The sequence below is a fragment of the Physeter macrocephalus genome, unplaced genomic scaffold, assembly GCF_002837175.3.
Source record: "Physeter macrocephalus isolate SW-GA unplaced genomic scaffold, ASM283717v5 random_1706, whole genome shotgun sequence".
Taxonomy (NCBI): Eukaryota; Metazoa; Chordata; class Mammalia; order Artiodactyla; family Physeteridae; genus Physeter; species Physeter macrocephalus.
In genome coordinates this window covers 3722-17107 of record NW_021146764.1, presented here as the reverse complement: position 1 = coordinate 17107, position 13386 = coordinate 3722, and the positions used below count along the sequence as shown (strand labels likewise).

The window sequence follows — 13386 nt, the reverse complement described above, 5'->3', positions numbered from 1 at the left end:
GCCGTCTCCTCCCCTTTTAGTGGTAGGTACTAAAACTGGGGGATCCTGCCACTCGTGGGACGAGGACCCTCCCACCGCCCCTTCCCCGCCTCTCTGCTACAGTCGGGGCTTTGGCCAATCAGCAAGGCGGTCAGTCAGCTGAGCCTTGCTATTGGCGGACCCTGCAGCGGGCGCTCCCTGAGTCCCGCCTCCTGCAGCGCTGCCAGCCTCTGGCTGGGAAGGCGGCGGCGGCGTGGAGGCTACTCCAGGAACCCTGGGCCGGGTGGGGGGCAGCCATGGCCGGCAGCCCGGGCTGCGGGGCCTCCTTGGAGGGTATATCCTTGGGCTCCTCTGAGGAAGCCGAGCTCCGGAGGGAAGGTAGGGAAAGGCGGGGTGGCGAGGCTGGGGGCTGGTCCTGCGGGCTTTGGGGCATCTGGAGAGGGTCCCTAGGAGCGGGCTCTCGGGAGCCTAAGGGTCTGGGGGCGCGGCCCTCCGAGAGCGCTGGCCTGGGCTGAGGGCACCAACTACCCTGGCTCAGTCTTTCCGATGGCTGGCAGGCTGGGGAATCTGTGTGTGAGGATGACTGGAGAGGGAGGGTCCCAGGATATCCTGGCAGAGCGGGAAGGGTCCCTGCCCTGGCATCTTTCTGAGCCCACTAAGGGCCTTGCAGGTGTCTGACCAATGCCAAGCCCAGGGCTGAGCAGAAGGGGTCTGGAGGGCAGGCGTGGGTGTCTTGTCTGGAGAAGGTGGGAAGGATGAGGGGGAAGAGGTTAGGAGGCCAAGAGTCCCTGGACAGTAGCTGCCAGCTCCAGTCTCAAAGCCTCCTCCTCCCCACCCCCATTCCGTCCTGGAGGAGGGGGGCACTGCCGAGATCAGTGAGAGTTGCCAGGGACTGTACCCACCACCCCTTCTCCTCCCCGGTTTGGGTGCTGTTATGCAGATGTAGGCGTGGGTAGCAGGGTGGCAGAGTAATGATACCCCCTGCCCATCTCTGCCCCCAGCTGGGCACACTCTGCTTCTCCCTTCCTTCCCCCAGAACCTGCCACAGCCAGGAGCTCCCACCTCTGCTGCTGGGGAAGACAGCCCTCACCTCAGATCTCAGCAGTGGCCTAGCTTCAGGTGTTCTCATGCCCTTGCTTATGTCCCATCCCAGGCTGAGGGTTTGCTGATCCCTGGGATGACTTGGTCTGCCCTCTGCCCTTGGGTGTCCACAACCATCCCAAGCCCCAGGGTGCCTGTTTCCCCAGCTCCTACCAGTGTTCTGGGCCTCAGCCTTGGCTTCCTATGCTCTGTATTAACTTGTGGGTCATTGTCTTTCAGAGCTGAAGGTCCTGTAGATACCAACCAGTTTAATCCACCCAATTTACAGGAAGGAAAGACTGAGGCCTGTGAGGGACAGTGACAAGTGCAAAATCACTCTGAATTAGTGGCACAGCTGGTACTAGATACTGGGTAGGCCCTGACCTCCTGCATGGCTGCCTGCTTGACTTGCACTCAGGGATGTGCTCCAAGCACCGTTTCTCTCATCCCTGAGCCCGCCACGTGCAGGTGGCTGAGTCCCGTGGCTTCAGCCCATCCAGAGGTTGAATGATGTGGTTCTCTGGTTTAGGGCAGAACCTGGAACCTGACACCTGCTTTTCTTCCTCCCCTCCCCCCACCTCAGAGTCCACTTCCTGGTGCCTAGAGCCTTCCACTTGCTCAGGCTAGCATTACCTAGGGCCTAGAGAACAGGCCAAGGAAATTGCCCCTCCCTTCTTAGGCTCCCCGCCCCAGGCATTCACGGAGTACCAGGAGTGCCAGGCAGGGAAGTATGTGCTGCCGGGGCGGGGCTGTCTTCTGTGGGATGTGGGGTAAGAAGGGCAGGGTTTCTATGGTGTGTTTGGGTCCCCTGTGCTCAGCTGGCACTTGTGTGTCTCACTGCCTGCTCCTTCCCTCCAGCCATGCAGCAAGTCCTGGACAACCTGGGATCCCTCCCCAATGCCACAGGGGCAGCCGAACTGGACCTGATCTTCCTTCGAGGCATTATGGAAAGTCCTATAGTGAGATCCCTGGCCAAGGTAGAGTGCTCCAGGGAGGCTGGCACAAGGGCACTGTACCTGGGGAGGCATAGTGTGTGTGGGGATGTTAGCCACAGGGGTGCTGGGATGGGGCACGTGGCACCGGAGACCCCCAGAGGGGGGTATGCATGGACATCCATGCCCAGGTGATGAATCGGAGACCCTGCAGGTAGGGAGGCTGCCCCCACGCCTGACTGGTGAATGTGTAGATGTGCCCACGTGGATGGGTGTTTGGTGACTGCCAACTTGTAGAGGTTATGATTGGTTAAGGGTGAGCATGCCTGTGCTTTGGAGTCTCCAGAGTTCATCCTGCTTAGCTTTCTGCCTTTGGACATTTTGTGCGGACGTCTATCTAAGGTCACCTGCCACATATCAGGTGGGGGAGAGACTCCCTAAAACAGAAAGTTATAAAGCACTTTGGTAACAGCAGTGATAGAGGCAGATGCGCTAGGCGTTTGGGGCGTGTAAAGGACAGATGCCTGACCCAGCCCAGGGTGGGTAGGGAAGACTTCCTGGAGGAAGGGCCATTTGTGCTGAGTCTTGAAGTATGAGGAGGAGGGGCAGGGCATTCCATGCCATGGAATGTTGCTTGAGCAGAAACAGAGGTGAGAAAGAGCCAGAAGTGTACAGCAGCTGCAAGTGTCAGCGTGAGGCTGGAGCTTTAGGTGTGAGACAGGGAGTGTGAGCTGTGGAGATGTTGGCAGCTGTTGGCAGCTGGTGAGGGGCCCTGGGGGCTATGCCTGGGGCTTGGGCATCATCCTGTGATGTCCTGTGAGCAACTTGGAGCCTTTTGTGGGTTTTAAGCCTGGGTGTGATGACGGCACACAGGTGTTTTAGGAGCATCTCTCTGGCAGCCGCAGGGAGGATGGTTGGAGGGTCACGGCTGGAGTTGGAGAGACCAGCGTCGGGGATGGCCCTGAACTAGACCTGTGGTAACAGGGCTTTGGGGAGGGGAGGATGAAAGAAATATTTAGCAAGTAAATTGGCAGTACTTGATATTGGGCTGTGGAAGGTGAGGGGTGCGGGTAGCCAGGCACCTGGGATTCTGCACAGGGAAAGTGTGAGGCTGGTGCTGCCTTCAAGTGAGATAAGAAGCGAGGATAGACTGGGGAGGGGGCGATCCTTCGCCGAGGAGCACTCCCAAGTCTGGGAGTCGCAGGGAATCATGCTAATGGCTCAGATTTCTCAGGGGAGGCGGGCAGTCTTCTGCTGGCCATCAGGGATCAGGGGTTGAGTGGAGCGGGGCGGGGGGGGATGCGGAAGTGAAGGTTCAACTAATTAATAACTGAAGGGGAAGAGGGAACCCACCAAAGCCAGGGAGCAGGATCGACAGGGCTCCAGACTGTCAATCCCAGGGTGGGGGTGACTCAGGCCAGAGACACAGAGGGTGGCTTTGGTCCAGGGCCTGCGCTGGATGGGGGCTGTGGGAGGCTGTGATACAGGGAGAGGTGAGAATGGTCCAGAGCATCACCTCTGGGGCCGAGGTTGGGAGGGGAGGGAAGAGGGGCCAGGAGCAGACAGAGGGGCAGGGAGAAAACGGAGGTGAAGGCCTGGGGGCTCTCCGGATTTGGGGATAGAGTGTATAGCTGGAAGAAACGAAGGCCGAGGTCAGAGAGAGGGTTGGGAAGTGAAAGATTTCCAAGGAGCACAGTTCTGGGGGTGACATGACAATCTAGGATGTGGCTGCAGTGGACGGGAAGGTCATCGATGTTAAAGAAGTCTAGGAATTGGGACTTCCCTGGTGGTCCAGTGGCTAAGACTCTGTGCTCCCAATGCAGGGGGCCTGGGTTCGATCCCTGGTCAGGGTACTAGATCCTGCATGCCGCAACTAAGAGCCTGCAGGCCGCAACTAAATATCCGGCATGCCGCAACTAAGACCCGGAGCAGCCAAATAAATAAATAAATATTAAAAAAAAAAAAAAAAAAGAGACGTCTAGGAATGGAGGGCTCGTGGGATGGGGTGTCTACACAGGTGTTGGGGTGGGGAGGAGACCGGAGGCAGTCCCAGGGTCTCCAGTGAATGGTGGTGAGCGTAACCAGGAAGCTGGCAGTGACAGTGATGGCGGGGACGGGGAGGGCGGTACAATCAGGTGATGGGTCTTCCACGGGGTGAGGGTGGGGACTCTGTCACAGGACAGCTGTGGTCGGCCCTGACATGGGGCGTGGAAGGGGACCAGGCCCCCTTGCTACAGGGGTCGTTAACGATGGAAGATGAGAGGTGTGAGAGGGTCGCTAGTGGGAGGTTCTGGGGAAGAGAAAACTGAGCAGATTGTAGGGGACTGGAGAAAGGCAAGTCGCTTCTCATTCGGTGGTCCAGGATTGGATTCATGCGTTAAAAATCAAAACAAGGAATTATGCATGTTTCATACAGAGAGATTACAAGCTCCTCGAGGACAGGGATGTCTGCTTGATTTGTTACTGTATCCCCAGAGCCTAGAACAGTGCCTGGCACATAGTAGGTGCTCACTGAATATTTATTGAATGAGTGAATACAAGAGAGTGTGTAGAAAAAGCACATAACAGACCTCTGAGTACCCACCTCCCGGATGTGAATGCTGGCCATGTTTGCTTTAGTTCTTGCTCTTTTTTTTTTTTTTTTTTTGTGGCATGCGGGCCTCCCTCTGTTGTGGCCTCTCCCGTCGCGGGGCACAGGCTCTGGCTCTTTTTTTTTTTTTTTTTTTGTGGCATGCGGGCCTCCCTCTGTTGTGGCCTCTCCCGTCGCGGAGCACAGGCTCTGGACGCGCAGGCCCAGCGGCCACGGCTCACGGGCCCAGCCGCTCCGCGGCATGCGGGATCCTCCCAGACCGGGGCGCGGACCCGGTTCCCCTGCATCGGCAGGCGGACGCGCAACCACTGCGCCACCAGGGAAGCCCTTGCTCTTTCTTTTTAAGAAATAAAAGCGTGATCCAGTAAATGCCTCTCCCCTTTTCCTCATTTCCACGGCTTCCCCTGCCCACAGGTGACCCCTGGCTTGAGTCGATGATGCTGTTCCCCTGAATGTGTGCCTGTCTTGCCTACACATGTATGTAGATGTAAACAACGTGCCCCCGTTATATGTGGTTTTAAGCTCTGCATAATGGAATGATAGCGTCAGCAGCTATGGTTTTTGCGGTTTCTAGTTCATGTAAGTAATATGGTTATTGACATGCGTGGAGTTATAGATTCATTTGAACTGCTGTGGGGTATTCCAATAGGTGACTAGAGCCCAGTGTATTCATTTACTGGTCCCTCTGCCGAGAGAAAGGCCCGCTGTCACTGACTTGCCTCTGTAAAGCACAGAGCTGCCGTGAACATCCTCATATTCATCTGCTTCTGCACATGGGTGAGAGTTTCTCTAGGGTGGACGCTGGGCACTGGAGCTGCTGAGTATGCACATTTGAACCTCAACATCTGTAACCTTCCAAAGCTGACTTCACAGTTGGATTTATTAAACCACATCATCTCGGAGTCACTCTAGCTGTTGCTTCTATAGCGAGACAGCCAGTGAAATAAGGAGGGGCCCTCGGGATGCAGAGCCTCTGGGTCAGAAGATCCTGTAGCCAGCACCCTCCAAAGTGTGACCCTCCCACCCCCACCCCCATAGCATTCCTCTCTGATGGCCTCGTGGAACCCATTTGACAGCTCTCCAAAGATGGGATTGCTGGCTGGGTGGCTCTGTCCTTCATTAGTCATTGTCATCCGTCCTCTATTCAACAGATATCTATGGCGTGCTCACCAAGTCCCAGGCACAGTGCTAGGACTATGGCAATGAATTGTCAGAAAGTTTATTCTTCTCCTGAGGGAGCCCGAGTCTGTCATTTTCTCACTGAGCCCTGCAATATCCCAGTCCTGGGACCCCTGCCTGATTGAGAAATTACCAATGTTCTGTGTCAGACCGTAAGTAAACTCCCTTCTCCAGAAGTGTTCTTGGGGTAAGCCGGCCAGAATTTCCTCCCAAGAAATCCCTAGAATGGTTCCAGTTGTGCATTAACACACCAGAAGGTAGTGTGGACATTTCTTCAATGCTGAGACCCCCGTAAGAGGCTCAGGGGCTAGGGGAACCCAGTGACTTCTCTCCATCTAGCTGTGAAACAAACAGGAAGTGAATCTCCATAAAGGCCCATCTGAGCTCAGTAAAAAATCTTTCCAATCCCTTTATGCGTGACCCTTTACAATGCGACTCTGCCAGTCCTCTCATCAAAAGGGAGAGTTTCTATTCTTCAGTCTGGACTTGACTGCGTGACTTGCTTTGGACAACAGGACCTACTTCTTACTCCTTCTCACCTATTTTAATGATGGTGTATACACAGATCAATTTCAAACCTATTAGACAGAGTACTTTGATCAAAGGTCCAGCTGCAAAAGCTTGGTGGCCCAGAAACCCACAGGAGCGGAGTCCAATTGGAACCCCATGTGGTAGCTATTCACCTCCTTCCCTTACCCTGATGACTCTCCTCTCCAGGGATGTGGCAGATGATGTGGGAGGGGCTACACTGGGTAGATCTGGGACCAGGGAGGAGCAGGTCCCTGAGGGGACAAACCCAGAGAGTTACAGGTTCTGAAGGAAGTCAAATTTGGCAGGCAGATCACACATCCAGAGGGTTGGCTACAGACAGCAGGTGGCAGCCCTGGCAGGTGGGTGACATCTGGGAGCTCCGACATGGACCCGGTAACAGGTGTTCCAACAACGGACAAGGCCACGGCGAGAAATCAAAGGCAGATGACATTCAGAAATTTAGGTAAACTGTTACCGGTGGGGACATCTGCCAGCGGGGAGGCCTGTGAACTAATCCACATGAGATGAAGAAGAAAAAGCACAGGGTTTGGAGTCAGAAGATTCACTGGCTAGCTGTGTGACTTTAGTAGGTCTGAGAACCTCTCTGAGCTTCAGTCATTTCTTCTGCGAAACGGGGATAACGATGCTTACCTCTCAGAGTTGTGGTCGGGATGGGGGAGGTCATGGATGTGGAAGAATTTTTAAACCATAAAGAGTTGTTATAATGCAGTCTTGGCCATTGGACTAGAGTTCATAGGGAAGACTCTAGTCCTGTGGTAAGGGGGAGGTGAGAGAGCTGGCAAAGCAAGGCAGGGCCTTACAAGAATGAGGGGCCAGGAGGGTCACTAAGATGGAGACTCTGACCAGGGGACATGACAAACAGAGGCTACAGCGGTGGGGAGCCCAGCGCATCAGTTAGCTTTTGCTGTGTAACAAACCACCCCACAGCACAGTGGCTTAACACAACTTTGATTTATGTCTCATGATTTTGTGGATTGGTTGGGTGGTTTTTCTGGTCTGAGCTTGCTCAGTTGGGGTGGGGTAGTCTAGGATAGCCTCAGTCACATGCCTGGTGTCTCAGCTGGGAAGACTGCAATGTTTACGATGGTGTGGTCTCTCATCCTCTAGGAGGGTGGCCCAGGTTGCTTCACATGGTGGTCTCAGCAGCAGTGGAAGACCAGCCCCCAATCCCAGGCACTTTCCAAGCCTCTGTTTTGCATCACATTTGCTATCGTCCCATTGTCCAAAGCAGATCACACGGCCAAATCCAGGTTGAAGAGTCCCTTTACTTTCTGGCTCACCACACTCTGGACTACTTTCAGATTTTGAACTACTTAATTATGAGCCTGGGCTTCAAATGAGAATTCTGTCTCCTGATCAGAGAGGTTGGAGTGGGAAGGCAGAGGGAAAAAGATTTTCAAAGAAAGGCCGTGAGGCGTTTCTGCATCTGCAGTTTACATCCGGCTCTGGATCGGGAGCTGGCAGATCTGGGTTTAAGGGCCGGGTCTACCATTAGTCAAGTGTGAACCTGGCCCAAGTTTCTGGTCTATAAGGAGCTTGAGCCCCTGCTGTGCTGAGGGTGATTTTTCAGAGCCGAATTAAGCAAATGGTTACCACAGAAATTCAAAACCACTCTCCTGGCTGTGGGGCCTTGTGCCTCTAATACTGTAGTGTGTGCTGTACAAGAGCACGCTTTCTAAAAACAGCCGCCCAGATAGTGACACCACAGCTGTGGGGGCGCTCAGGAAACTTTGACAGGAGTCCCTGCTCTACACCCATGAGCTGTGAAAAGGAATTCATTTCACCCATTAGAGCCTCGGATACTTTATTGGGAAAATGGCCTTGATACTATGAATCTCACAGGGTCATCGTGACATTTAAGTGGAATGTCTGTCAAGTGTGTTATTTTACCATCAGACATGTATATACCCCCTGGCCCAGCAATTCTGCTCCTGGGAGAAAGTCTCACATGTGCACCAGGAGACATAGACTGGAATGTTCATAGCAGTACTGTTCAGAATGGCAAAAACCTGAAACGACCCAGATGCCTTTCAAGGAGAGAGGAGATGAATCAGATATGGCAGAGTCACACGATGGACTGTAATACAGCCATTAAAATGAATGAACTAGGACTTCCCTGGCGGTCCAGTGGTTAAGACTGCACGCTTCCACTGCAGGGGGCGCAGGTTCAATCCCTGGTCAGGGAACTAAGATCCCGCATGCTGTGTGGAACGGTCAAAGAAAAAAAAAAGAATGAACTAATGTGATATGGGAAGAAAGAATGACTCTTAGCAAAATAACATTAAATGAAAATTAATATTAAGTGAATATGTGTTCACCTAATATGAAAAATAAGAGTAAATCTTTGCAAAAAAATAGTAAGTGAGACAATTTTTCACTTAATACTAAGTGAAAAAAAAATCAGGCTTCCAGGAATCATATATAGCACAATTCCCTGTTTTTAAAGGTTAAAATAACTAAAACCAATATTTATTTTAGGACTATATTGAATACATATAAATACAATAAAACTATGTAAAATGAGAAGCCAGGGCATGATGAACACAGGGAATCAAGATGGTGGTTTCTGAGCGGGAGAGGTGGGTGGATGGGTGCGTGGGGCATGTGATTAGGTGTAGGATATTGTCAAGATCCTCCTTTATGGTTTCAGTGGTGGGTACTTAGATCCTTCTTGTATTATTACAAAAGTACCTAATTTAATACCAACCAACTGAAAGGAAGCCGTGCACAAACCAATGATGAGAATACATCATGAGCCAAGGATATGATTAATCCAATTCTGAGTTCCCAAAGTCCCAGAAAAGTATGTTGCAAATTGTGACACATGTTGGGTGTTCTCAGTGTTGGTCAATCAGCTGTTTGGGTCAGTCTGCTGGTAGTGTTTCTTTTGTATTTGAATGATTAAATGTTTAAAGTTTCCTCTGGCCCATGAAGGTTGAGCTTGGAGAGCTGTGATCTTTCATCTGTGGGTAAGACATCCGGGGGGGGCCACAGGCGGAGGAATGGATCAGCCTAGGGGGAGGGGTCATTAAGTCAAAGGTGGGAGGTAAAAGGCATGGGAGACACACTGGCTTCCTGCTTGGTTAGGGGAGGGCTTCTGGGGAAACTTGTCCTCCTCATCCATGGAACAGAAGATGCTAAAGCTAAAATGGGCAACCTCTATGCTTCTCACGTAACCTGGGCCAGAGCTAGCTCCCATTAACATGAAGGAGCCTGGCCAGGGTCACCATGGTGAGATGGTTGCAAGCCTGAGTGCCGCCTTTGTTTATTCTTGAAACATTTCCTGGGGCCTTGGGCTCTCAGCATTGTCTAGACACTGGTAACGGAGTCAGGGATGCTCTGTGGGCTGTGCTGAGCTTAATGAGTGAAGATCACATAGGGTTTGGTGGAACCTTCTGGGGCGTGTCTCTGCCCTCTGGCTTCTGAGGATCATCAAGGCATAACGGATCTCCGAGTACTACTCCTTTGCCCCTTCAATTGTCTGTTTCCCCAGCAGGGAACCCTCTGCCCAGCCAGGCTGTAGGAGTCAGGCTGAAATGCTTCTCCCCCAGCAGAGGATGATTTAGCGACAGTGGGACCAATGTGCCTCCCTGTGTGGGATGCTGTTTCCCTGGCCCATTTGGGGAAGAGAAGACAGGAAAGGAGCGAGCCTTTATTGAGCACCTGCTGTGTGCCAGGCACTGTGTCCATCTCACCAAATCCTCAGAGTATCCTTATGAGATGTTATTAAAATCCCCACATCTCATGGGCTTGAACAACTTTCTATTATGGAAATTTTCAAAAATGTTTCTTGAACCGCCATCATCCATTATCCTACTTCAACATTTAACAACTCATGAACAATCTTGTTTCATGCATACCTCCACCTCCTCCTCCTCTCTCTCCTGAATTATTTTGAAGGAAATCTCAGACATAATTTTATCTGTATTTCAATTTGTATAGATAAAAGATAAAGATTCTTAAAAAAATTCACACTATCATTATCACACATAGAAAATTAAGGAATAATTTTTTTATGGATTTTTATTAAATGGTATTGGGATACCTGGATAGTCATTTGGAAAGATATCAAAGTAGATCCATACCTCATACTATACATAAAAATAAACTTCCAAGAAGATCAGAGATTGAGAAAACAAACCATACACATTCTAGAAGCAAACATGGATCTGTGTGTAAGGAATGCCTTTTTAAAAAACTATGCCTCAAAATTCAGATGCATAAAATGTTAATAAATTTAACTACATTAAATATATATTTTTTGCATTGACAAAAAAACATAAGCTGAGTCAAACGACAAATGACAAACTGGGGGTAAATATTTGCAAGAGGTATTACAGATAAAGGGCTTATTTTCCTAATATAGAGAATGTTTAAAAAAGTGAGAAAAAGAAAGAAACAAGATCTGATGGAAAAATTGGCAGAAAACATGAACAGACAGTTCACAGAAAAAGATATACAGATGGCCTTTAAACATATGAAGAGCTGCTCAGTTTCACTCATAATAAGCAAAATGCAAATCAAACCCCACTGAGAGATGGTTTCTCATCCATGTGATTGGCAGACATTCAAAGGTTTGATCACACACTCTGGTGGCAAGGCTTCAGGAAAGTTTCTCATCTAATGCTGGTGGGATGGCAAAGTGGCACAAGCCCCACGGAGGGGAGTTTGTCAATATCTAACAAAACCACATGTGTATTTACTGCTTGACCCAGCAAGACTTGTAGGAATTTACATGAAAGATCTTCTCCACAGATATAGAACAGCTATGCCAAAGCTATTCACTGCAGTTTTATTTGCGATAGTAAGATATTAGAAACAACCTCACTACCCATGGAGATTGGTTGAATAAATTATGGTACTCCAGTCACACAATCATGCAAATGTAGTGATTGAAAAATAACAACAATAAAGGAAGATCTCCACAGAGCAGCATAGAGTGATTTCCAGGGCATATTGTTAAATAAAAAACCAAACAACAAACCAAACCAATTAAACAAACAAAAGCCCCAAGGTATCAAAGAGTGTACATAGTGTTCTACCTTTTACGTAAGAAAGGGAAATATTTATTTATTTTTGTGGAAAAAAACCCAGATAGAATAAACCAGAAACTAATGAAGATGATTACCTTTAGAGTGTGGGTATAAATGGGGTAGAAGGGATGAGGATGGAAATGAGACTTTTTTGAGTTTACTTTTTATATAGATTTAACATTTGAGGGACTTCCCTGGTGGTGCAGTGGTTAAGAATCCGCCTGCCAGTGCAGGGGACACGGGTTCGAGCCCTGGTCCGGGAAGATCCCACATGCGGCGGAGCAACTAAACCCGTGCGCCACAGCTACTGAGCCTGCGCTCTAGAGCCCGCGAGCCACAACTACTGAGCCCGCGCACCTAGAGCCCATGCCCCACAACAAGAGGAGCCAGCGCAACGGGAAGCCCGCGCACCGCAATGGAGAGTAGACCCTGCTTGCCACAGCTAGAGAAAGCCCGCGCGCAGCAACCATGACGCAGCGCAGCCAGAAATAAATAAATAAACAAATAGAATTAAATTCTTAAAAAAATTTTGAACCATGCGAATGTTGTACATATTAAAAAAGATTAAATTAAAAAGAACGAGAAAAGTACACCCTGAAATTAAGTGCAGATAAGTGAATTTATCCATATATCAAATTGTTAGCATAATCCTACAGAAAAAGGAATTAATTTAAGTAACTTTTTTCTCGCGATATTCTGACTGTATGCCCTACGTGGGATATATACTAAGGCTGTACTATTTAATATAGTAGCCACTAGCCACACGTGGGTATTTATTTAAATATTTAAGTTAAAATTAAAATAAACTAAAATGCTGATATATGATTAAAAATTATGTTCTTTAGTTGTCCTAGTCACATTTCTCAATAGCCACGTGTGGCTAGAAGCTACCACAGTAGACAGCCCAGATATAGAACATTTCCATTAATGCTGTAAGTTCTTTTAGACTATCCTGAGGACGAAAAGAATGCAGATAAATCTTGATTTTTACTTAGTAGTTTTGTGATAGGTAGTAGCAGTAGTTTAGCAAATCTGAAACTTTTTTGAATATTGAAGGACAGAACAAATAATTAAAATATATTAATGTTCTTGGGGAAAAGTTCTCACCAAAGGAGAAGGGAGATACAAATATGGAATGGGAGAAGGTAAGGAAAGTATTGTAGAGTTTGATTTTAATTAGAACTGTCAGAATCAAGTAACATCTACTGAAGTAATGACACCCCAGGATCAAAGAGCACTGAGTGCCCAGATCTTGGTTTCTAAATACCATTTCCCACCAAAAGGAATCAGGGTTCCTTGGGGAAATTGCTGATTCCAGAACCAGGGTAGGGAAAGTACAAGGTGAGCTCATGGTGGAAGGAAGAGGCGCTCAAGGACTGATGGGAACATGTCAAAAGGCATGCTTGGGGCTCCCCTGGAAAAATGTGGGATAAATTGAGACAATGAAGGTAGTGATGGTGATGGATTAGAACACAGTGAGTAAAAAAATCCATAATCCATAGATATGGGGAGAGAGAGAAAGAGAGAGAGAGAGAGAGAGAGGGAGGGAGGGAGGAGGAGTGGGAGGGAAAAAGGAAGAGCTGTTATAATAGAATGCCAACTAAGACATGTAGAAGGAATAATGGGATTAGATAATGACTATTTTGCAACCCCCCCATATAATAATAATTGATTCAGGCAAAGACCATAAATGGATACTAAATCCATTAGTGAATGATTGCTGGGAAACAGAATAGTCACACAGTCTAAAAGTGTGAGAAAACCACAAGATCACTTATACAGAACTCTTGCCGCAATGATTAGCCTGAGTCTAAAGGTGAGGAAGCAATCAGATAAATCCAGTTCTGGGGCACTCTACAAACTACTGGCCTGGACTCTTTAAAAATGCCCGGAAAGACTAAGAGTTACTGGAGTCTATTCTAGATTAAAGGAGAATAAAAAGATGTGACAACCAAATTTAACATGTGATCTTGGTTAGATTGTAGATCAGAAAAAATAAAGCTATAAAGAATATTTTTTTTTTTTTTTTTTTTGGTGGTAC

The 13386-nt window shown here is 48.8% G+C and overlaps 1 protein-coding gene across 1 annotated transcript in view; it reads left to right on the top strand.

The window, feature by feature from the left end:
• Positions 1 to 275: 275 nt before the first annotated feature.
• LOC102978278 (MAGUK p55 subfamily member 2) overlaps positions 276 to 13386 on the top strand; it is a gene marked incomplete at its 3' end in the record, with an annotated part of 16828 nt that continues 3717 nt past the window's right edge. The window contains exons 1-2 of the mRNA XM_028487031.2: positions 276 to 357; positions 1918 to 2036. Coding sequence (XP_028342832.1) covers positions 276 to 357; positions 1918 to 2036 — 201 coding nt within the window. The remainder of the gene's footprint in view (positions 358 to 1917; positions 2037 to 13386) is intronic.